This window comes from Hoplias malabaricus, chromosome X2 (genome assembly GCF_029633855.1).
Source record: "Hoplias malabaricus isolate fHopMal1 chromosome X2, fHopMal1.hap1, whole genome shotgun sequence".
Lineage (NCBI taxonomy): Eukaryota > Metazoa > Chordata > Actinopteri > Characiformes > Erythrinidae > Hoplias > Hoplias malabaricus.
Window position 1 is genome coordinate 11,191,055 of NC_089819.1, and position 24,723 is coordinate 11,215,777.

The window sequence follows — 24,723 nt, forward strand, 5'->3', positions numbered from 1 at the left end:
AATTATGCAGCTACAAAGCTTTATATCAAATTAGTCTTTAGCTATTTACAGAGGTGAATGGATGGATGCCGGCAGACATCAGACTTGCCCTCTCCAGTTATGGCTTTTAGTGCAAGTCATCATTAACCGGGCACTTGAAAGTTGAACCCTGACCCTTCACAGTGTGTGGAAGTGTCTGTGTGTGTGTGTGTGTGTGTGTGTGTGTGTGTGTATATATTCAGGAGCTGGAGCTGCTGTCTCAGTGAGCCTAGAGGTCATGGGAGTCCCAAGCCATTTGTCAATGTTTTTGAACTGTGATCGATGCCTTTAACTGAAACCACTGGTTAAAAAAAAAAAAAACGCGTTTGTCAGTAATAAAGCACAGCATGACTTTAAAACAAATATGTATAGAGTCTACAGCACTGTTAGAGCTGGATCCATTTTGCCAGGGAATTTATATAATCCAACTTCTTCAAATATAATGAGCCCAATGGCTCAAGTTCAAGTAATTTCCATATCTTATGTAAGGCCAGTTTTCAATTGTGTCACCCACAGAAAAAAATCAAAATAACAGCAGCACGTGAGGTGGTTCTATCACTGCTACTGATGGAGTTTTAAGTTCAGCCAATCACAGAGAGGGGTTAAATGTGAAATGGAATGTTGTAGAAGTTGTTACAGACAGAATACATTTACAGCAGTAATTACAAGATAGGAACAAGATTTCCGAAGTGTTGAATGCCTCTAAGACACCTTCTCACATCTCTATGTTTAGTGCCTTATTAATTTCCCCACATCGCAAGTCTTGGTTCCTATCAGCAGCACTATAAAAAAAATCAAGTTCATTAGATTCTCTACGATTAACCATTTCACCTCAAACCCTAAATAATGTGATGTTTATATTTCAACCACTGTTCAGAGGTGGACTATTCTGTAAAACACAGTTTCTTTAGAAATGCACCGACACTAAGCTACACATTCAGTTGATCTGAGACAGCAGGAGTATGTAAATGCTCTTTTTGAAGTTGTTTTCTGAAACAGAGTTAAACTATTAGTGTATTGGGATCAGGGTTCAGTCCCCCTTCCCTAAAACAAGAACACTGGACCCCACTTCTTTCTCCATCTCAGCCCCAGTTACAAATAAACCTGGCAGTGCAGTGCTCCTCTCCATCGTGACCTGTCACTTCTCGGTGAGGCTCATTAATCAGAAGAGACAGAACAGACTTCCAACAAATTTTTGGATGTCTACAAAGGTCATGTAAATAACACGGGGCAAAATAAGTATAGACAAAATTCAGTTTGCAGCTGTGTGCTTTTGTTTTGTTCACATTTAAAACAGTTTAAATTAGATAATGCGAGCAACCTGCCTACACACATCCATTACTTGTTAGCAGCTTGGGCTTGAAGCTTCAGCGCTAAACTAAAGAGTTACTTATATGTGGCTTCTGATACTGTGCACACACAAATCTAACAAACAACAACAACAACAACAAAATACACTGGAAAACTCAAAACACTAGTGCAAGTCCAACTTTTCTAAGAAAACCACCTTAAAGCACCAAATACTGGCTGTTCCACGGTACTTGGAGAACTGAGGGATCTGGGAAATGAGACTTTTCACAACACTGTTCTAAGCAATGTCTAATGATTTTGTTCCATGTTAAAGCTTAAGGAACATCTAGGAAGCTTTTGTTGACAGAAACAGCAGTAGATATGAGAAAAGAGTGATATGTTTATCGACTTGAATTACGTTTTATCACTCTATATGTAACACCAGCCTGAAAGCCAGCAATCAAATACTTGATATTCATTGGAAGTGAACCACTAATAGTCCAGTCGCCAAAATTATGTGGAAAAAGGAGGAGAACATTGCCACCTTCAGGCAGAGGGAGGTATTTATATAAACAGTTTTTTCTTATCTCTTTTAATCATGCTGCTAGAGTCTGCATGCCTGCTAGCCCAGAAGGAGAGAACATGGCTGTGTTTTCTCTGCATTCTCTCTGCGCTCTAGGGGAAAACTGGTGAAGCCCAGGTTTAAACAAGCGTTCTCTCGCCCCAGCACCAGGCTTGGTGTGTGACTGACAGGCTCCTTGCCGGGTGTTTGTCTGCCTCCCTGGGAAACAGGGTGTTGTCACCGTGACGACGGGCCTATCCCATCCATCAGTGTCAGCAGCGGCACATGAGTAATGGACAGGAAGTACAGCCAGAGAAACAACAATATTTGCAGAATATATTTCAGAAACATTAGGCGGCTTTCTCTTGCGACTCTCGTTTCAACAAACTGTAATGGGGCCTTAATCCTGATTTATGGCTCTGTTTAGTCCCTTACTCCATCACTGTTCTTACTCTACCAGGGGACCCTTGGTTTTACTTCCTTCATCAAGAACCAGAACCTTATCAGCTTATCTGCAGGACTGGGTTATAAAGACAATCCTATGCTGAGCAATAAACAGAGATTTGAAATAACAATGTGGGTGAAATTAACTGATCAAGAAATTACTTTCTATTACAGTTTGTGCCTTCATTGCTGAAAATGTCAGCAGCATGTAACTACATGAACAGAGTTTATATTTCTGTACATGTCCCTAGTAGTAGAGTCTCAAATATACAACCTCCTCGTTAACAGGCTGTAGCCACAATGTGTAAAAGATGACAATACATTACAATCAACAGTGTCAAAGTGCAAAATATAACACACTCCATCGTTCCTTCCTCTAAAGCCTGGCTAAATACAAGTCTACATAATCTCACAGTGTGTCAAGCTGTCCAATAACCTCAGACAGACTGATATGACACAGAGTTATCTATAAAAATGTACTAATAAAAACAACAGCAGCAGCAGCCAGAGTGAAGACTGAATTTTGTTCATATACATTTGTCCATTTCTGTACTAAAACACATTGACCATTATGTGTTCTACACAAGACAGGCCCCAAACGAAAGGTCAGAGAGGTTAGTACAGACTGATGGTCTGGAGGGAGCAAGGCCTTTCTGAGGACAAACACTGTTAGTGTAGCAATGTCTGTGGAGACTGCAGAGCACCAAAACAACTGACTTAAAATAAGCACATCGGTGCCTCAGTGTGAGGGTCCATGTGTTCAGTGTTTGTAAAGGAAGGGGGGTTTAACCTCAGCAGCCGGTAACTGTGGCATCCAGTCCGGATCGCTTAGTGATATTTATTTTGGTCAGCTCCTCTGCGCAGGTGGGGTGAATCCCGACTGTGTCCCGCAGCTCAGCGTAGGTGAATCCACACCTGCTGACACACACACAGAAGCCCTCTTTGTCAGACACACAGCTGCAATCGCTGTATGTTTTGTTATAATATTACTTATTAAATCTGAGACATCTGTGCCACCTGGGAAATGAGTCTTTTAATTTCAGATTTACTCAGACTACTGTGATTTATTATTCAAATGGTACAAGAAGGTTTTTACAAACCCTGGAGGGTTATTAATGCGTCACAGACAGCTGCCTACTGTAGTGTTAGATTAAAGTGTAATTATAAGCAAAAGCTTGTGGACACCTGATAATCCAATTTTCTTTCAGAAATGAAGAGTATCAATAGATATTAATAAGTGTTATGAAAAAACAGAAACCCATGATTTAATGACAATCAGGAGGAAAAACTATAAACATCTCTGAACTATATATATATATCTAAACGATTATGAAAATACATTACTTGTTATAATTGGTCCAAGACTTGTTTGAGATCCATGCATTTGTTCAATGTTCAAGGCTATATAAAAACTACACTCATTAAAGCATATTGCAGTGTAAATAACTATAATAATGTACATAATTTAGACTGTCAATCCTCTACTAAGAACAAATGTACTTGTAACACTGTCTTACTTTTAATTTGCACACCTTATGCATTATTCACTTATTAAGTGCCCATAAAAAAATATGTAATCTCCCTCAATTGATAATTTAGTGTCCTGATGAATGTAGATTATTTGCAAGATAATAATTCGTTTTAAAATTCTGATTAAACTACAGATACTCAGATGTTAATTCATATATTCAGGTTCATTCAGCACTACACCACAAGATTTAGGATGTTGTAATTCCACGTTCATGAATTACGCCATTCATTGTGAACTCACTGAAAGCCAAGGGCAAAACCCTGAGTCACTTCTCCTGCGTTTGGTCCAGTGAAGTGCAGCCCCAAGACTTTCTGAGCACCATCCCGCTCACACACCACCTAAAAAGGAGAGAGCGTGTTTTACACAGGGTTGTTTGTTACTGCACGCTACACCTAGCAGCTAGCACCTACAATGCTACGAGTGAACAGATATTAGCAGACTGAAATTCAACACATGGGGTGTACATATAGCATGCTGCAATGGTATATCATCGATTGTCCTAAACAAACATTGTCATAATACACACTTGATTACAAATGCTAGTTATAGGCATTAAATATCCAGTCACAAGGCACACTGATATGAGCATGTAAGCTATTGCGCAGCATTAAATATGGTGAAGATAAAAAAGAGAATGAAAAATAGCCTCTCTTCACCTTGATGTAACACTGACTTGCATCTCTCTCAGCAACAGTGAACTCCAAAGGTTTGTAGAAAGCATGGTACACCTTTCCAAATAACAAACAGAGAAGAAAAATAGATTTCATTTATTTATTTCATTTATATATTATTTTAATTTGATATTTTGCAAAGGAAAAACTGGTTGTGATATATCAGCAAACACACACATGCTGCAAAATGTCCCATGACAGTAGCATACGAACCCAGCTTTATTTTCCATTAGTTTGCACTGTGCAAAATGCATGTGTGACGGTAAACGCAGGTTTAAAACTCCATTTTTAAGAGAGATCAAATAGTCTCATGTGGTGTTAATTTCCAAAAAACAAATAAATAAAAACAATAAAAGCGTGTCTTATCTAATGGCTTCCTATCAGATAACCATTTCAGCAGGCTGTGCTTTGGCCGTTGAAATAAGTGCTGTTTCAAATACGCTGTCTCCCCTCTGTTTTAGTGTGGAGTTTTTCTCCTAACTGTTTTTTTTCTTTGTTCCTCCACTTAAATCATCGATAAGCATAGAGACTGAAACGTGTGTTTCATCAGATTCGTCACACACTTCACCGAGAGCGTGCTGACACAGGCCTGCAGCCCCGGACACACAGCTGTCTGAACCAATGAGAAGCGGCACTTTTGATCGTCACTCATCTGTCATCGGCCACTGTGTGCGTCAATCAAAGCTTCTGCTGACCTGTCAATCACTGCCTGGGGAAACGCCCCTCTCGGGATGCTTCCAGCTGCAGAGCTGTGCAGGTGTGTAAGTGCTGAGGTGTGGGTGTGAATACATGCGCACACACACAAACACGTACAGTCGTGTGTAGAACTTTGAACACCGCTGATCAAATGACATGTTTTGTTCACTTTATGGGTTAAAATAAGCTTGATTGCATAGTTTTTTATTTATTTGGCAAGTTCAGTATAAAAAAAACATTTTCAACAGACCAGTACTTATTTTTATTGATTATTATTATTATTTTTAATATACTTTTCTATATTCTACCTATTTATTCCTTGTCATTTCCACCCATTAGCCACTTCAGGAATGTGAAGGCTAACATTTTTCTCAGAGAAATTATCACAGCCATAGTGTATTTTTCAGCAGCTGCATACAAAACTTCACTGGGAGAACTCGGCCCGCTTAGAGGAGAACATGCCTATGGTGTCTGGAATCGTACAGACTGATAGGGAGTGTGTGTAGAGTGTGTGGGGGTATATATTGGGCTTATCACATTATCTACAATATGGCAGAATCCATAACGAGACAAAGTTATTCACTGCACTGTTAAAATTCCCATCTATTTGACAAGCTGTAGCGTATGCACTTGATATTTTCACCTCTATTTTATCTTTGCCATATCTCTTCTCTGCTTCTTCTTCTGACAGACCTACACAGCCATATTCCAAAGGAGTAAATACTGTAGTGGGCACCTAGTAAACACATAAACACACACAGACAAACAGAAACACAAATTCATGGTTAGAAACAGAAACAGTGCAACCATTTTATTTTGTAAAAACAGAGCTAAATATGGACTGTGTGTGTTTGGAAGCAAAATAAAAGAACAGGTTAAAAGACATGAAATAACCTGTGTATTAGTGGGCACTATAAAGAGGAAAAAAGGTTTTAGCTTTACTCACATTGTCATAGTTCATTAGTTGACTGGACTGACCTGCTAGCCTGCGGGCCAGTAGTTTACCTGCTTTAATGGCTGTGGGGGTCAGCTCAGGACGACCCTGAAAAAAGCAGATACTGCAATGAGGACTCAACTGGAAACCACATGCATGCACATGCTTTCATGAAGCAGCCCTCAATAACTGAATCTTCCTTGCTTTGCTGAATGGAACCAGGATTCAAAAGAAGAGTATTATGACCCAAAGCTAAAACTCCTGTAGGAGCATTCAAACCAATCAGAGATCCTTAGGTTCCAAGGTTCCAGCTGAAAATATGGGATGGCATGGGTTCGATAAACAGTAACAGTCCTTTTTAAGTTTAAATGTTACACAATATTTCCTGTCTGTACAGCAATCTGATCTACTACTGTCTAAAATGTTCTCCATATTTAATCAAGGAGAAAACATGGTAGTCTATCGCCTGAAAAATATTCATGCATTTGTGCTGTATTAAAAACAAATGCACGGTGTGTTTGATCACGAAGATCAAACACATTGAGGAGATCACTATCGCTTCAACGTAATGTCGGTGTCAGTCTCATGAAGGATTAAAGTGTGAAAGCGGAGGAATGCCAAACTCAGACCTGTGCTTAAAGCTGCAGGCAAAAAGAAGCTAAATTGACTCACACAGAATAACTTCCGCACATCCGCTAGCCGAAGAAAAACCCTCTGGCATTTACACTTGTTTGTGTAAAAGAGACTGACAATTTGGCTACATATTAAAGCCATTGTTTGGGGGAAAATATATTTTCCTTTACCACAAATATAGAAAACAAGCTATGATATGTCTTATATTCAAAGTTGGTTCTTTTAGATTTTCATAAAGATTTTACACAGCTAACAGCTACAGTGGGATATACAGCTATTGGCAGTGCTTTAATATACCATCTGTGCTTTCTGATGCTCTTTGACACACTTATCCACTTATCTACAAACAATGGCTCCTGGGTTTAGACTTGCAAATGAGCAAATTATGAGTTTTACATGTAATCTTTTGAGTGTAAAGCTACAGATTCAAAACTGAGTGACAGACAAATAAAGAAAGCCAATAAATAATCTAGTAAGAAAGAAAAGGGAATGGAAAACAATCGCCTAAGCAATAAACGAGAAAAAAATATAGTTCCACTGTAATATATTTTTTGACTATATCCAGGTGCAGCTTGCTGTTTGTGTGTCTTTTAAAAAGAGCATGATGGCAGGTATGAGATGAGAAAAACGCTGTTAACCTGATTGGAAGAATTTGAGGAATGGAGAAAAGAGCTGCATGTCAGGTTGTAATCACACAGCTGCTGAAGGTGACTGACAGCACGGATATGTGATCCAGCCTTCTGGCTGTTTCAGCGCTATCACTTCATAACACAGTACAATACAAAACATCAGCTTCCTGCAACTATCTGAATACAGTAGCATCTAACAGACTGACAGCACACGTTTTATAATCCTACACACATCCTGCAAGAAATGTAAATTCTCAGGCTGTCCCCGATTAATGTTTGGTTGACTGCAATGTGAGACCACTTCTTTTAAAATTAACATAAACCACTGGACAGCTCATCGTGCTTGAAGAAGGACGGTAACTCTCTAGAGCTATGACAGCAAAGAGACACTGGCTAGCACTGCGCTTGTGATGATTGGAGAGGGGAGAGGGAGGGCCAAACTACCAGTGAGCCAGGCCAAATGTGCTTTCTTAGACTCCTGGCTTCGGATGGCTGAATAATCAGTGAGGGTTGAAACAGCGATTTCCAAATGATAGGGTCAATGCTCAGACCCCTGTGCCACTAGGGAACAAGAACGATTTTAAAGGGTTTATGATCTTACGATGACATATGATCCAGTTTGACTGACAGATTTAAAGATATATCAGCCCGCTTTGTTTTCCTCATGAGACCAGCCTGATCTAATCTTTTTGTTTTTGAAGATAATACAGCTGTAATGTTTAGTTTGGACACAGTGTTGTGCAAAAATATTTTTAATAATATACAGCTTCTGTTCAAACATGTGAACACCAGCAGATTCTATCACTGTGCTGACTATTTATTTTGATGGTTTCCTCTTCTAAGAGAGGGCATTCTGACAGCTACACATCCTTTCAGTTTAAACATAGACAGAAACACCAATGTAATCATTTTCACATTCATTTTTCTGAGAGCTTTTAACACTCATGTTTTCTCTTATTGCTGTTTTTTTTTTAATTCTCTTCCTTTATTACATTAAAATGACTTCATTTTTAAATCGTGCCTAATGTGGCATTGTGGAATGATGTTTTCGTTTTTGGAAATTAGCATTTTTAAATGATAGCTTTATATTCTGTTAACTGCTGACTTCATGATCATGTTCGATTGACTGATCTAATGATTTGGCTGCTAAAATAGTCTGCAGGGAAATCACTCAATAACAGTGGTATGCGCTCTGAAGCTCTTTTGTTATTTTTTACTATATATGTGAGAAATTTTCAATGTTGTTATGGTGGCATTTGTGGTCATAATAGCTGCACACTTACATTTTAAGAGCTTATGCAATGATGAAAGACATTATTACATTACTATTTCCTCTGTAACACCAGTCCACACTACAGACATTTAAAGTACTATGGCACCTTCTGACAATGTGACTCAGTGCTGAAAACAGGGAACAATGTCCATTTAAGGCACGTCTACACCTAGAGTGTGAAAAAAGCAACTGGGCTTAATATAGCAGACATCTGATCCATAATAATTGGATTGGCCTCTAAGGCTGACAATATTAAACCATAATCATTGTATCATTAACACTATGTCTTGGATTAGCCTCCTTGTTAATGTGTTTGAACACAGAGGTATCTTACCTGTGCAACATCCCCAAAGGCGTAGATATTTGGCACCGATGTCCTCTCATCAGCAGCCACTATAACCTTCCCAGTATCTCCACTCAGCTGCACACCAACCTGCTTCAGGTTCAGAGTCTTGGTCTCAGGGGCTCTGCCTAGAACCAAAACAGTAAAGGTCAGAAAAAGCTGAGCATCATGAAACCCAAATATATGGGTTTGTATGGAATGATGAAGCCAGCCACATGTCAGTGTTACAGTAATGGTGTTTGATGGAAAATTGTACTGTTTTGGTGTGAGAACGTTCATGTTTTGATGAAGAGAGTAGAAGGTTTATAAGGACCATGATGGTGTTTTGATGGAGAGGTCCAGTTGGGTGCAGAATGATTAGGGGGTTTGTTTTTGTTGGTGTTTTAATGGGGAGGGATTTGGCCAAAAATGAAGTAATGTTGTAGAATGCTGGAACTTTGACTTGAGTATGTCAGAACTTGATAAATGTTAGTATTGTGGTGAAAACAAGATTGTGAAAAGATGATGTTTGTCATCTAAGCAGGTATTCTTGTAGAATTGGCAAAGGCAACATTGCCGTTAAAATCTGTGTATAAATACCTGAGCAGCTGGGAAAAGTTGTGTATCTGTATGCGTACGTGTGTGTGTATATGTGTATTGGCCTGCCTATTGGCAGACTGAGAAATGAGCAGACAAGGATGTGTATCCTATCACCCACCTGTGGCCTGTGGTGTCATATCTGTCACTTACTGTCAGAGGGATGAGAGATACCTGTCGACACTCAGCCATCTCTCACACATGCATACACACACACACACAAAGTCTGTCTCCCTCCATCACAATAAACAGTGGTAGAGTAGCAGGACCCAGAGGTTCCATGCTGATGCTATCAGCCAAAAAACACAACAAACCCCCACACTCCAGCTTCCTGCTTCAAGCCCAGCAACAACGTCCCCCAGCTCAGACACAGCAAGAGCCAAACCACTGATTCACAAGACTCTGTCTGCTTTAACTGACAATCTGATCTACTAAACATACAAACTCAGACAAAACTGTAAACACCCCTGGTCAAATGACATGCTTTGTTGACATTGTAAGCTAAAACAGGTTAACACATAACAAGGATGCCAATGGATAAAACAGTTGAGAAACAGTTGTTGTAGACAATAAACAAATATATTTTACTAAACCACTTAATAGCAATGAAAAGCAAACTGTGCTAAGACCAGAACAAAATTCTTGACCTTGCACCGTGGTCCATGCAAATGATGTTGGAGCATGTGCGCACACACACACACACACACACACACACAAACCCCCACTCCCACTAACACACAAACCTTGCCATGTCTCAATACAGACTTTGGGAGTGATAAGGTCTCTCAGTGAAAGACTGCCTTTGTTTCACAGTCGACCAGCAACAAAACTCACAAAGAACTATCACATAAGAATGTCCTTGATTTCAGTCAGACAAGGACAGCCCATAATATTAAGAAATGACCCTGGCACATTTAAACACCTGTCACACATGCCACAATTTATGTTTATATATAAATAAAACGAGCCAATGTTTGGAGCTTAATCTCAAAGACTAAGAACCGTGCTGTTTTACATGACTGTTAGGAGTCCCATCATTTTTTTAACTCCATTTTAATTTTGGCCCAGTTATGAAAAACCACATAAGAAAGGAAGCTGGGTGGAAGAAAGTATGTCAAAATCAATTCCGTTTGACCAGTTTAATAAAATAGTAGTGGACATAAGGGACTAGCAAAAAGAAAACAATGCTAGACAAAACACCTGCTTGTAAATTGTAAATACAATTTATCTCAGATAAGTATGTTTCTGTAAACCTAGACACTCTTAACTGTGTTGGTAAAGTGTGGACTCGCCATTCTCTCTTCGGTCTAAGACATTGTGTTAAATTGGAAACTTCCAGTCGGTATGGTGTTTGTGATCCAGACCTAATCGTGGAAAATCAGTACCTGACGTCATTACTGCATTTGAGACTAAAACCACCAAGTCCTCCCTGAAATGCTCCAAATTCCAATGTAAAGACTTCCCAATGTCCTTCTCAGTCCCAATAGTAAGACCTGCTACTGCAGCAAAGGGAGCTAAACGCCTGTTAATACTCTAAGTCAGAGGAGTCATTGGATGAGCAGGTGTGTGCTAACTTTTGGCCCTATAGTATCCTTCAGATAGAACCAGCCTCTGCCATCCTTTTAATTAATTCTATTAATGCTTATTAACATCTGTTATATGTGATTTGTTTGTGACATAGACCCTCACTCTCTCTATCTATTTCATTTTAATGTGGAAACAGTGGAATAGTTGGAAAAAGCTGTGCCCCTCCATGATCCCTCTGTTCCTCTCTATCCTGTCTTCCTCTGAGCTGTGCCTTTCCACAGGTGCCTGTGGAGCTCAGGAAAGAAGAGATTTCCTCTATGGTTCAGGAGGAGATTTCCTCTATGGTTCAGAATGGCTTGGCTGTTATTGATCCTGCTCCAATACTGCGCTGGGTAAAGGAGGAGTGATGAGAGGTCTGAATCAGTGTGGAAGACAGGTCATGGGTTTTACAGCCATTTGCTGTAGCCATTTCTTACAATAGGTGTAGCTGCCCCTGTGTCTGCTCACACTGGGAATCAAACCCTAGTGTGTCATACTGAGGGCAGGACTGTGCCCAACAATACTGACTGATCATTTCTGAAATTCAACAGCAATTCAACTTTTGTTTTCTCGCTGTGTATGAAGATTTCTGTCAAAGTTGATCAGTTGTAAGACATTATTCTAAATATACCCCATACAAGAAGCCCTGGCTATTTATTTAACCAACTATTAATCCATCCAGGATTCCTCAATCTTGTTCTTTCCTCCATTTTTTTATGTATTTCTTTTCTGATACACAGTAATTCCATCAAAGACGCAAGTACATTTGCCTACTCAGAATCCTAATTAACTTGTACTATACCTAACCACCACCATAAACACTGATCCTCATAAATACATGAAAGGGATATTGAGAGAGATGAACAGGAAAAAGAGAGAGACATACTGTATCTATTCTACTGTGACTCAGTATTTTCATCATATTTTTCCTGTTCTTCATCCTCTTTCAGGGAAACATCGCTCAGCACCCCTGCTGTCAAAAAATAAACCACCAGCAGCCTGCCGGATATTACCCACAAGTCCCCACCAAAATGACCATGCAGCTCACACGAATGAAAGAAGAGGAGGAGAGGAACATGGACAGTGACTATGTTGAGGGATGGACACATGCTGAGGGATGGACAGAATGAAGTGCTACAAAAAAAAAATCCCCTCCAGCTGGATGGGGTTTCCGCAGCAGAGGGGAAAAGCCCAAAGACAGAGAACAAAGTGGGGAAGCTAGTGATTAACACATCCCCTGATGATTGCACTCTTTATTATGTTGTTTTTCAGTCATGATAGCCCTTCTGTCTGCTGACCCAGCAGTTCGCAGGGTATATTTTTGTGCATGTGCGTGTGTGTATGTGTGTGTGCGCACGTGTGTGTAACAGCTGACAGAATTCATAGGAGAATACAGGATTCCAGAGTCTAGTGACAGAGCTTGCACGTGATGTGAACGATCATAAGAGTCTTATTAGAATGTGATCATGTTACTAATGTTACTTTTAACTCCAGGGTTGAAAGTTAACAATTGCCTATGTGCCCAGGGTGTGTACAATGCATGAGCTGAAATGTCAACAATGTCCATCGCTATAAATAAGGTGTTACCTTATATTAAAATCACTCTACTGAGTAGTCAAGCTGATGTTCAGGCTGAGAGAACGTTTGAGAAGGACTAGCTAGATTTCACATTGCTGTTAGTCACTTTTACATGCAGAAACCCCTCATGGTCCCATCTAATTAGGATTTAAATCAGAGACATTAAATCTAATGTATCGCATTATGTATTTGTAATTGTTTTTGTGTAATATGAGAGCCAAACAGACAGCAGTAAACATGAGAGAATAAATTTAATTTCTCATCTTGGCTGGTCAGATACATTCGTGATAAGAGGAAAAATGTTGTAAACCCTATTTAACTGTCCTACTATTGCTTTAAATCATTTTTGATATGGATCCAAACAGCCAACATCCTTACCTACAGCCCACAACACTGTGTTAAATGTGTCCTGATGTTCCTGTTTTGTCAGTGTATTCATCCAGGTGACCTGCAGAAGACCAGATGGCAGCTTCTCCACTTTGTTAGGAACACAGCCCCAAGAGAACCGTGTCCCGTACGCCTCCATGTAGTCCGTCACCAGCTGGGACATTTGCTGAAAAAAGGTAACAAAAAAAATATTCTGTAAATCTCTATTTAAATGCTCTGAGCGTTCTATATAAAATACAAAAACGATAGATTCAACATTTTTTGAAGCTTTAAGATGAAAGGGGGAATATAAATAAATAAATAAATAAATGCATGCTTTACACACACACACACACATTATATATATATATATATATATATATATATATATATATATATATATATACACACACTACAGGAGAAAGCAGAACAAAAATCATAAAGAACTACAGATCAGTAATAAGTAGGTAAAAACAGTGTAATACTATTGTATCCAGTTGTATTTACCCATACTTTCCCTAGTTGTTTCTAAATCATTTTTCAGATATGGCATTTGTAACACATTCATATTAATATAATTACCCCCAAAATCAATACATTTGTTCTGTTGAAATGATATGGCATTAACATTAATTATTCCTTCTACTTTGTTTCTGTCATATTATGTTTAAAGTTCAGTCACAAACACTGATATTACAGTGAAACTACATGGTATCAGAGATTAAACTAAAATTTTGCATACAGAAAGTTTTTTTTGTAATTACATCTCACATCAGGTAATTAGTTCTTCAGAGTAATGAGGGTACATGCTGTGGCAAAAGATTAGTGTAATAGGAAATGTCATTGTCTTCTACAATAAAGTCTATGCTTCTATTTTCCAGAACCTAGGGAATATAACAATCACAGCTAAGGTCAAAGAAATAGAATCAAACCATAAATTTGAGATTTAGGAATCAAAAACAACACAATAAAGCATGTCTGGCCAGGTCTGATTTCCTGTTTTTTTGCATAGCACTGGCAGGTTTGGCAGAGTTGAGTCACTAGTGAGAGTAATACAGTGGGTCAGAGTCTATTTCAGTTTGTGTAGAAGTGCACTCACATGCACCAGTTTTGATCCACTGTCAGAGGGCATTAACACTGATTAGAAGTCTGTTTGAATGTCAAACCAAGTCATTTTGAACACTCTCTGCAATAAATTATATTGTGTATTGTCAGACAGATAATAAACCAAAGCTCTTTATAGGAAAGTCTGCTCACTCTGCAGTAGAAAATAATATGAAAAATCAGACAAATTCACACCAAAAAATGTTTCTGGTGCCTTGTCTACCTGTCAAAGTGACAAGCTCTCTGTTGAAAGGTAACGGATTAATTGACAAAAGAGGGACTTAAATATGTTAAAATACAATGGACAGCCTTTAAAGTTAATTTATTTTTAATTATAATCTTCCAACATTGGCTTACAAAATATTTAGAAGTACAAACATCTTGAACTGAGCTGGATGTTTAAACGTGGTCATTAGAAGCCTCTGAAACAATCTGAGCTAAGTGTGTATTTATTGCAGGAATTCAACTGGAGCACAGTTTGCCCAAACGGAAAAAGTTAAGTGCAGTCAGAAAACATTTTTTGCAAATTATATTCTGCAATACCTGGTCAAAACCCCGGAGGGCGATGCTCCGCACCATTACAGTGGCATCCAGTCCAATGCCTGTGAGAAAACCAGCACACTCCAAACCCACATCTTCACATAGAGCTCAGGAAATATATATATATAACATTAACATTTACAACCCCAATTCCAATGAAGTTGAGATGTTGTGTAAAACATAAATAAAAACAAAACACAAAGACAAGATATTTAATGTTCAAACTGATAAATTTTATTGTTTTTTTTGCAAATACTCAATACTTTTTTTTTTAAATCTGAGGCCTGCAAAACGTTCCAAGAGTTGGGACAGGGACAACAAAAGACTAGGAAAGCTGAGGGATGCTCAAAAAAAACCTGTCTGGAATATTTCGCAGGTGAACAGGTTAATTGAAAACAGGTGAGTGTCATGATTGGGTATAAAGGGAGGATCCACGAAGTGCCACAAAGTGGGGTGAGGTTCATCACTTTGTGAACAACTATGTGAGCAAATCGTTCAACAGTTTAAGAACACCATTTCTCAACGTACAATTGCAAGGGATTTAGGGATTTCATCATCTATAATCCATAATATCATCAAAAGATTCAGAGAATCTGGAGAAATCTATGCAAGTAAGCGGCAAGGCCGAAAACCAACATTGAATGCTCATGACCTTTGATCCTTCAGTGCATTAAAAACCGACATCATTCTATAACAGATATTACCACATGGGCTCAAGAATATTTCAGAAAACCACTTTCAGTGAACACAGTTCGTTGCTCCATCTACAAGTGCAAGTTAAAACTCTACCCTGTAAAGCGAAAGCCATATATCAACAACACCCAGAAATGCAGCCAGCTTCTCTGGGCTTGAGCTCATCTGCGATGGACTGACGCAAAGTGGAAAATTGTCCTGTGGTCTGACTAGTTCAACTTTCAGCTTGTTTTGGAAATCATGGACGTTGCATCCTCCCGGCCAAAGAGGAAAAGGACTGTCCGGATTGTTATCAGAGCAAAGTTCAAAAGCCAGCATCTCTGATGGCATGGGGGTGTGTTAACACCCATGGCATGAGTAACTTGCACATCTGTGAAGGCACCATTAATGCTGAAAGGTACATACAGATTTTGGAGCAACATATGCTGCCATCCAAGCAACGTCTTTTTCAGGGATGTCCCTGCTTATTTCAGCAAGACATGCCAGGACACATTCTGCACGTTACAACAAGCGTGGATCGTAGTAAAAAAGAGTGTGGTTTATAGACTGGCCTGATTGCAACCAAGACCTGTCTCCTCCCATTGAAAATATGTGAAGCATTCTAAAGCGCAAAATATGACAATGGAGACGCCGGACTGTTGAGCAACTGAAGTTGTACATCAAGCACGAATTGGAAAGAATTCCACCTACAAAGCTTCAACAATTAGTGTCTTCAGTTCCCAAACACTAATTGAGTGTTGTTAAAAGGAAAGGTGTTGTAACACAGTGGTAAACATGCCCCTGTCCCAACTCTTTTGGAACGTGTTACAGGCCTCAATTCATAATGAGTGAATATTTGCAAAAAACAAATGTTTGAACATTAAATATCTTGTCTTTGTAGTGTATTCAACTGAATATATTTTAAAAATTATTTGCAAATCATATTATTTTGTTTTTATTTATGTCTTACACAACATCCCAACTTCATTGGAATTGGGCTTGTATATTGTGAAATTGCTTTTTTGCTATTAATAAATTAACACACAGTGATTATTTAGGTTCCTATTATGATGATATCATTAACATTCAGTCATTCATACATTGTCTGTAACCGCTTATCCTTTTCAGGGTCATGGTGTCCAGAGCCTACCCGGAAACACTGCCAGTCCTTCGCATAACGTTAACATGACTTTACAAATATATTTACAAAAGACAGGTAAACTAGTGATCTTAAATGTTTGAAGACTGGTCTACATCATTCTCACAACAAATTGAAAAGTACACGTTAATATTTTTAATCTAATAAATGCAGTCTATGACCTTCACTTCAGAATTCATTCATTAATTGTCTGTAACCGCTTATCGAATTCAGGATCGCAGTGGGTCGGGAGCCTACCCGGAATTACTGGGCACAAGACGGGAACACACCCTGGAGGGGACACTTCAGAATTTAATATTTTAATATAAAATAATATAAAACAAACAAAACAACCACCACAACAAAAAAGGATACAGCTGGCTCCAACCACCAACCTGAAAAATACACACAACAGGAACTGGTTAGAAGTGCAAAGTACATAATAACAATAATATCATTAAATATCATTGAGAAACAGACTGGCAAAAATCAAGATATTATATTGGCAGATGGATGGCTATGTTTAAAAAGAAAATCTGGCATGACGACAGTCATCATATCTAACAATACTACTGCTACTTCTATTAAATGACAGTAGTCTGATAATAAATGATAGAAGTACTAATCTAATTATTAAGGTGTGAAACAGCTTGAATACAGGCGGCACGGTGGTGCAGCAGGGAGTGTCGCAGTCACACAGCTCCAGGGGCCTGGAGGTTGTGGGTTCGATTCCCGCTCTGGGTGACTGTCTGTGAGGAGTTGGTGTGTTCTCCCCGTGTCCGCGTGGGTTTCCTCCGGGTGCTCCGGTTTCCTCCCACAGTCCAAAAACACACGTTGGTAGGTGGATTGGTGACTTGAAATTGTCCGTAGGTGTGAGTGAATGTGTGTGTGTGTGTCTGTGTTGCCCTGTGAAGCCTCCAGGGTGTATTCCCGCCTTGCGCCCAGTGATTCCAGGTAGGCTCTGGACCCACCGCGACCATGAACTACATAAGCAGTTACAGATAATGAATGAATGAATGAACAGCTTGAATACAGCCATCAATTACAGATCCTGATTATACAAATCATATCCACGGTTTGATAACTAATGGCACCCAATAAAAATATAATTCAAGTAGTCTTGTAGTGTGACCAATGCCAGTGGCTTATTCTTTGATTTTGAAAGTGTGGCTCCTCCCCCATCTTTTATCTGTTGGACAGAGTTAACGAGCTCTATACATTTAGAAAAAAAAAAAAATTAACAATGAGTGGAAGCACAAACCATTTTATTTAAATACCCAATAACAGATTATGTTCCTTGAGTCTGTCAAACTCTCCTAAGCTACAAGGGGAGAGAAAAAAGGTGATGTATCCATTAAAATGACTTCTTCTCTATCCCCTATTGTGATTGTGAGTGGTTTAGTGGTTTAAGAAGGGATATGTATTATGTTTTTGTTAGAAAATTACTCTTAATCTTTGGTCCTTGTTCATAACCTTGTTGAGCTAAAAGCTCAATCAACAAAAACAGTCATAAAAAGGAATTCTGACACACTTTTGTGGCTAAGAAAAACATTTTTGTAGCAGTCTGAAGCCCTGTCTTAACTTAATGGCAGGGCATCAGCAGTAATAATGGCAAAATCCCAAACAAGCTCAGAAATCCTGGTGTTCTACAGCTTTTGAGGAGGAGAAACTGCTCCGAAGGAATAGCACAGACGAGAATAAAAGAGAGAGGAGAGAGTTCTAAAGGAGGGTTTCACAGGGAAAGATGGTGTGTGTGGTCGGAGTGATGACGTGAAAGGTAATTGCAGGTGCTCCGTCTAATCCTCACAAATGTGATGCTGTGTTGTAAGCTTCTCAGTCCAGGCTTCACAGTGCTGAGTGATGCCAGCATCCCACACAAACACACACATACAGACCACCCCACAGTATAGCACCCATCTACACTCAGCACACACTGGCGTTCTGGCTTAGTAAAGGATTATGGGCAGGATATCAGCACTATGTCCTTCACTTACAGCACCAAACATTTCCGCATGCCCCCATGTGTGATATTCCATTACCTGCTGTCTGTCTGCCATCATTCCGAACTAAGCCTAAGCAAGGAATCTTAACTGGCACACAGTCAACCATGAATTTAATTTTTTTAAATCTGTCTAAGCAGAAAAATATAAAGGAGATAACACATATATCTGTAAGTCCAAGAAACAAACTGTCCTCTTTCTGTTAACTATTTGTAGTTAGGTTCTCCTCCAACCGTGACGAGCTGTCCAATCACACTGCATTGGAGGCTTTTTGAAAAGATTCAGTCATGTTTCAAGTGTCTCAGAGGAAGCTTGTTCTAATCTTCATTCTCCTAGTACCGGGGAGCTCTAGACAGAGAGTAAAACTGGTACTATAAGGGTTGTGTAGTGAGGCGAATTTATGTATACATGTTAGGAGGTGAGACAAACGAGGGTTTGTAATCGGAAAAAGAAATATCGCTGTTTCTAACACATTACCTCACGGCAAAACAGACCTGTTAGCAACATGGCCTTTCATATTACTACAAGTCACATGCCCTCCACCCCCATTTCCTTCTCTCTCTCTCTCTCTCTCTGCGTGCCAGTCTCTACCCACAGTTCCGCTCATCACTCATCGATGGCGTGCCAGCAGGTGATTGGCTGTCAGCTCCACTGACCCTCCAGCTGCTCACCTGACAGTCATTCACAACTTGCACCATAACAACAGCAGCTGGAGCAGGAAACACAGCTAAATATGCACTGTGAGAATGTTAGACACTAAAAAAACAGCAACAGCACCATTAGAAGGGTAATGGTTGGTAAAGTGTTGTAGGGAACACAGCTGTCCTTAACAAGGCAAACTGGGGTTTGTTTCCCATCTCGGACAGGAACGCACTACATTCGCCAACTTCTTTAATATGATTAAAACTGCAAGCCTCTGAAATGTCGGATGCCATAAAGGTACATAAATCTACTTAAAGATCACTTACCATCTGAACATTTTATTACATAGAGGGAAAAATTACTTGTGTAAATATAGTTAGTACAGCCCTATGAGTGAAACACTGAATTACAATCAATGTATAGGGTTTGATTATTTAAATGTAAGGAACCACAGACAAATTAATACTTTGATTACATTTCTTACATTTTGATGCAATAATGCATATTTTTAATGATCCTACAATTAGAAAAATCTAAATATGCATTTTTTGCCATGGTATTTTTTTTCTATTTTTTTTCATAAAGGCAAATTAAATTTATTTTTATTTTATTATGTCTGTCCTTTAGACAAAGCTTAGATAAAACTAATGCACAACAACAACAAAAAAAGCCATACACTGGTATCTCTCCAATGAAAAGTCTACGAGTGCAGATGTGCTGCACTCTACTGGTGCAAAGCTGCAACTTCAGGTTGTAATTTAAGGTGTGTTTTTTTGTTTTGTTTGGGAAAAAGGATTTTTTTTAAACAAAGCTTTGCATTCGATTTTATATTTTCTTTTATATATATATATATACTCTTTTAGTAGGGATTTAAATATATTTAACTTTTTTCGCTAAGTAATATTCAAATTTGCTGTCTTTCTGTGGAGCCCATGAATGTGTTTTATAAAGTTATTACACTCTCTTTCATAACAGAGCGTGAAAATAATGCACTGGGATTAAAGGGAATGGAATAGGGAAAAGATTCATCCAGAGAATTGTGAGGGATCAGTTCATCACTCACTCACGTTTTTCCTGGAGACTCTTTAAGCCAGAAGAGATCATCACTGCTGGTTCCTAACTCCAGTGCTCCTGGAACCTAAAACACGGAACAAGAACCTCAGCTGCTTCCTGCTGACAACACCTTGTCTGCACAATAACATTTAGAGGGGAGTATCACAGATCAGTATGATTCACTACTGAATTATTTTCAAAACGTTTCCACTTTTACAATATTAATAATAATAATAATAATAATAATATATTGGTTGTAAACAGTGTGTGAGCCTTTAAATACAAAACTGGAAATGTTTTATCTATGTTTATCTATAACATCTGATCTATTGTAGCTTGTGTTCAGAAATTCTCAGGTAGATTTGAAAGACTCTTTTCAAGATGCTTTTACAAAAAATTCTGTTCATGCGCCTCAACTGCAAACTGTCATCAAAGTTCAAAACCAAATTTAAGCTTATTAAATGGGAATTGGTCCCCCTTTGCTTTTTTCCCACTTCCCTAGAACACTTCCCTAGAACACCTCTACACTTTGAGAAAAGCTTTACGTGAAATTTTTGTATTGAATGTAGTCTGAGTCAAATTTGATGAAATAAATACAAAGTATGTCTTAACTGGAACTTTGGTCCTATCATCACAGCTTGAATTTCTCACTCAGTGTAAAATGGGAATAAATTAAATGTGCTCTTTGCCTTACACAGTTACACTTTGCCTTAGCAGTTTATCACATTGTTTACTCAACAGAAGTAATTAAACAGAGGCAAAAACTCTGCCCACACAGACAGAGGGAAGAAACGTTATCAGAAGCTCACCAGAAGTTTTAATAACAAGGACAGCCCATACAAACCAAAAACAGGGTCAGTATCTCACATGTGTGGGATATTTTGGACGTCCACCCGTGGCTATCACAATGTTCTTGGCAGTCACAGTTGTCTACAGATAAAAACAAGGCCCAGAACACTATTAATTAAAATCACAAACACAGCCCCATTATTAATGTCCTTCATAATGATGAAGGGAGGAATAACGATACTTTTATCAATTTACCTCCTTTCCTTTGGCATTCAAGCCTCTGATAGTGTGCTGGTCCACTAGACTGCCTTTCATGTTCAGATACTTCACTTTCCTGTACAAGGACACAGAGAGGCTACTGTACACTTGAAATAAATGGCTGTCCATGACCCAGAACAACCCACAGTGAACCAAACTTATAATGATCAAACTGGACTCTTTTAAGCTTTAAATTCTTTAATTATTCTCTGGTCTTATCTCAAGTTTTGAATTTAAAACATTTTTTGCACTCAGTAGCACAAACATGGCAACTTTTCAGGAGAAGTAAATATATATATATACATATATTATTCCAGATTCAGTAGTGTTATGATTAACAAACTGTTGAAAAATAACTATCTTTCTGCATGTGTTGATGTAGATTACCTACTAGTTTTGAAGTGTGATTCACTCACTTGTCCTGCAGTTGGACTCTGTGGCCCCAGTTCAGTGATTTCACATGATTCTGCACCGCTTGTGCCATAGTTGCCCTACAACAGAAAAAAACAGAACCACTTACACTACAATGACCACTTCTGGAAAACTAAATGTTGTTTAAGAAGAAAAAAAAAAGTCAGTGATCTCTTCTCTGGAATGTCATTTAAAGAAAAATATTCCAGTGTTTTCACTCACAAACTTGACACACTGGCCACTCTTCAGATTTTATTGCCATAATGCATTTTTAGCATTCATAAGTCATGAGAAAATTTTAAATGTTCATATATCACACACAATGTGTGTGATGACACATCAAAAAACAATCCAGCTGTGCTTAAATTTCACACAAATCATTTAATTAAATGGGGACCTCACTGTAACATGCATTTAAAAGAAATGTTTTAATTATTGTATATAATAACATATATACACATATATGTTATATAATAACACATGGTTATTTCAGGGTATTATTAAACAGATCAACAAATCCAGCTCTCAACTTTTTTAGTGGACTATAGAGTGAAATCTTCATTCAAAATTCATTGCTGCCTGTTGCTGATGAAGGCACTGATGCAGAAGTGGTACAGCACAGAACCTAAAGTCCACCCATCAAAATTGTGAAAAGAAATTTAAAAGATGTAAAAGAAATTTTACCTAGATATTAAAAGGTACTGTTATCTATTAACAAATATTATGCTACATGGACAAATCTTGATTTTATTCAGGTGAATGGAGTTGTCAGCTTTTGACATTTGTGTGAATAAGGAAAAATAAGCTAAAATATAAATAGACTGTCTGACTAAATATTTACTATGGGATATGTTGTATATATCACGTAGTGGCCTAAGCAGTGTAACACTACAGGTTCAAACTTATTTAAAACCACTACAGTGTCATAGAAATCAGTTGCACATAGTGTTTTTGGGCTTTAGTGAAACGCACCAGTCATGTGATACAGGCTCAGGGATTTTCCACCCATACTTCCTAGCATCCTTCACAGCAGTACCCAGTAAAGCAGCCTGGTGCATAAGCTTCTTTGGAATACAGCCAACATTCACACATGTGCCTCCAAGGCCCCATTTTGTGCCTGGAAGAAAACAGCAGAAAGTATTTAGCAAGTAAAGATAGCCACAGTTTTTTTTAAAACTAAACAGAAACAAAGCAAGAACAAAATTTCACAAAGTACTACCTCTCACAGATGGTTCAACGTAGTCCAGAACAGCCACGTTTTGTCCCAGTTGGGCAGCTACAAGGAATAACATAAGATTTTACATATATAACTGCAACTTGCAGCAAATTCCAGTACAATGTTAATCCATATCCAACCACTGCTAACAGAAATATAAGCATATAACAACTAATATCTCATGAAAAATGTATCTGTTACAAAAGGTAATGTAAATTACTTACAAAACATGTAATGTATACAAAGAATGTATAATACCATCTATATATATCCAAGTCAAATCATGCAGATTGCCATGTCTAATCAAGGGGAAAATTCCTGACTCTCATATGGTAGCATGCATTTATAAAACTGTAATGTTTTTCTTCACTTACATTAATACCTTTTTGGGTCAGGACCAAGCTTTTCGTACCTTTAAGTTACATTAAAAAATGAATGTAATCTGAAAATGACTGCGACTACGCAATTTTTAAATTTCATTAGGAATGCACCAACTGAAAAGGGGCAAAATTACTTGGAATGCTGTTTTTAACTCACCCTGGAAATTATGAATATTCATTCTAATCACATAAAGCTACTTTCTTTGAATGAATGTATAACGTTCTTACTTTCATGTGTATTGTAATACTGTGGAAGCATCTATATTTAAAGTGACATTTTACTTTATATAAAGCAACATCTTTATTTAAAGCTGACAAAAAAATAATAAAATAAAATAAAAAAGGATAATGACCACATACATTCTTTTGAACATGCCAATCCTCCAGAGCCACCTCCAATGACCACAAGATCATAATCAAATTTCCCTGCAAAAGAAGATATTTTAATATATTATTTTATTTTATTACATTTATACACAATTTTATAGATATAAATTACAAAGCCCTTGTACAATATGATAATGCTTAGGAAAGAATTAATCAGCCACAATAAAGACCTAATAAGGTGTGGGAAGGTGATATTTATTTTGAAGGGATGTCACCAGCAGGGCTCCGTACATTCTACTGTGAATGAAACCGAATTTAACTAACACACGTGCAAGTAAATGAACGGAGTAAATACATCTAAGGAATAAACGAATACAGTTGAAGGAAAAGCAGTGAAGTGCAGTATGATTACCTGAGATGTTTCTGTGCAGCAGCTGGGCTCGCAGTGTGTGGAAAAGTTTCAGTTTGTGTTTACAGCACAGAGCAGCCATCGCTGAGGAGCTGCAGGACCCCGAGCTTCACCGCCACTGTGTCCTGAGACATGCCTGAGTACAATCCGAACTGTAAACTAGGACTGGTGACACAGATGTTTATTAATAAATAAATAACCGGTTTTTTCATTATAACTTGCCTACCCGAGCTTTTCCAGAAATGTTATTAAAGCAACCGATGTTTCATATATATTTTTGTGAGTTATTTCGCAGAATATTTCTGAAATGCGTACGCGTTATTTTTCCTTACTGGTGAAATACGTGTATACCTAGGATTTTGTTTTATACGCGACAGGAAAATCCCATTGTAAATGGCAGTTATGTAAGATTTTGGTCTCAACACCCCAATGCATTAAATGTTACATATGGAGCTAAATAAATACATTTCTGTTTTAAATAGATTTCATTTAGATATGCACTACTGTGTTAAAACCAACCTGCTATTTTTCACATCCTATAATTAGATTTATTTCTTTGCAGCCGACCCCTCTACAGATATATATTACAATCTAATTGGGTGTATTAGCAGATGTTATGTCCTGCATAGTATTTATTGTTTAATGCCACGTTACATAATTTATTCCTTTGTAGG

General features: G+C 38.2%; 1 protein-coding gene across 1 annotated transcript; it reads right to left on the minus strand.

Moving 5' to 3' along the window:
• LOC136676703 (thioredoxin reductase 2, mitochondrial-like) lies at nucleotides 1-24,699 on the minus strand. Its single transcript, XM_066653887.1, has 18 exons — nucleotides 24,569-24,699; nucleotides 24,053-24,214; nucleotides 23,674-23,739; nucleotides 22,937-22,993; nucleotides 22,690-22,834; nucleotides 21,723-21,797; nucleotides 21,304-21,382; nucleotides 21,127-21,189; nucleotides 20,274-20,344; nucleotides 16,940-16,959; nucleotides 14,758-14,849; nucleotides 13,123-13,297; nucleotides 9,016-9,152; nucleotides 6,159-6,254; nucleotides 5,856-5,948; nucleotides 4,502-4,573; nucleotides 4,086-4,183; nucleotides 1-3,229 (listed from the first exon to the last, which is right to left on the minus strand). Exons 2-18 carry the CDS (start codon nucleotides 24,129-24,131, stop codon nucleotides 3,106-3,108), a joined length of 1,542 nt encoding a protein of 513 aa, XP_066509984.1. The 5' UTR covers nucleotides 24,132-24,214; nucleotides 24,569-24,699; the 3' UTR covers nucleotides 1-3,105.
• Nucleotides 24,700-24,723: the final 24 nt, after the last annotated feature.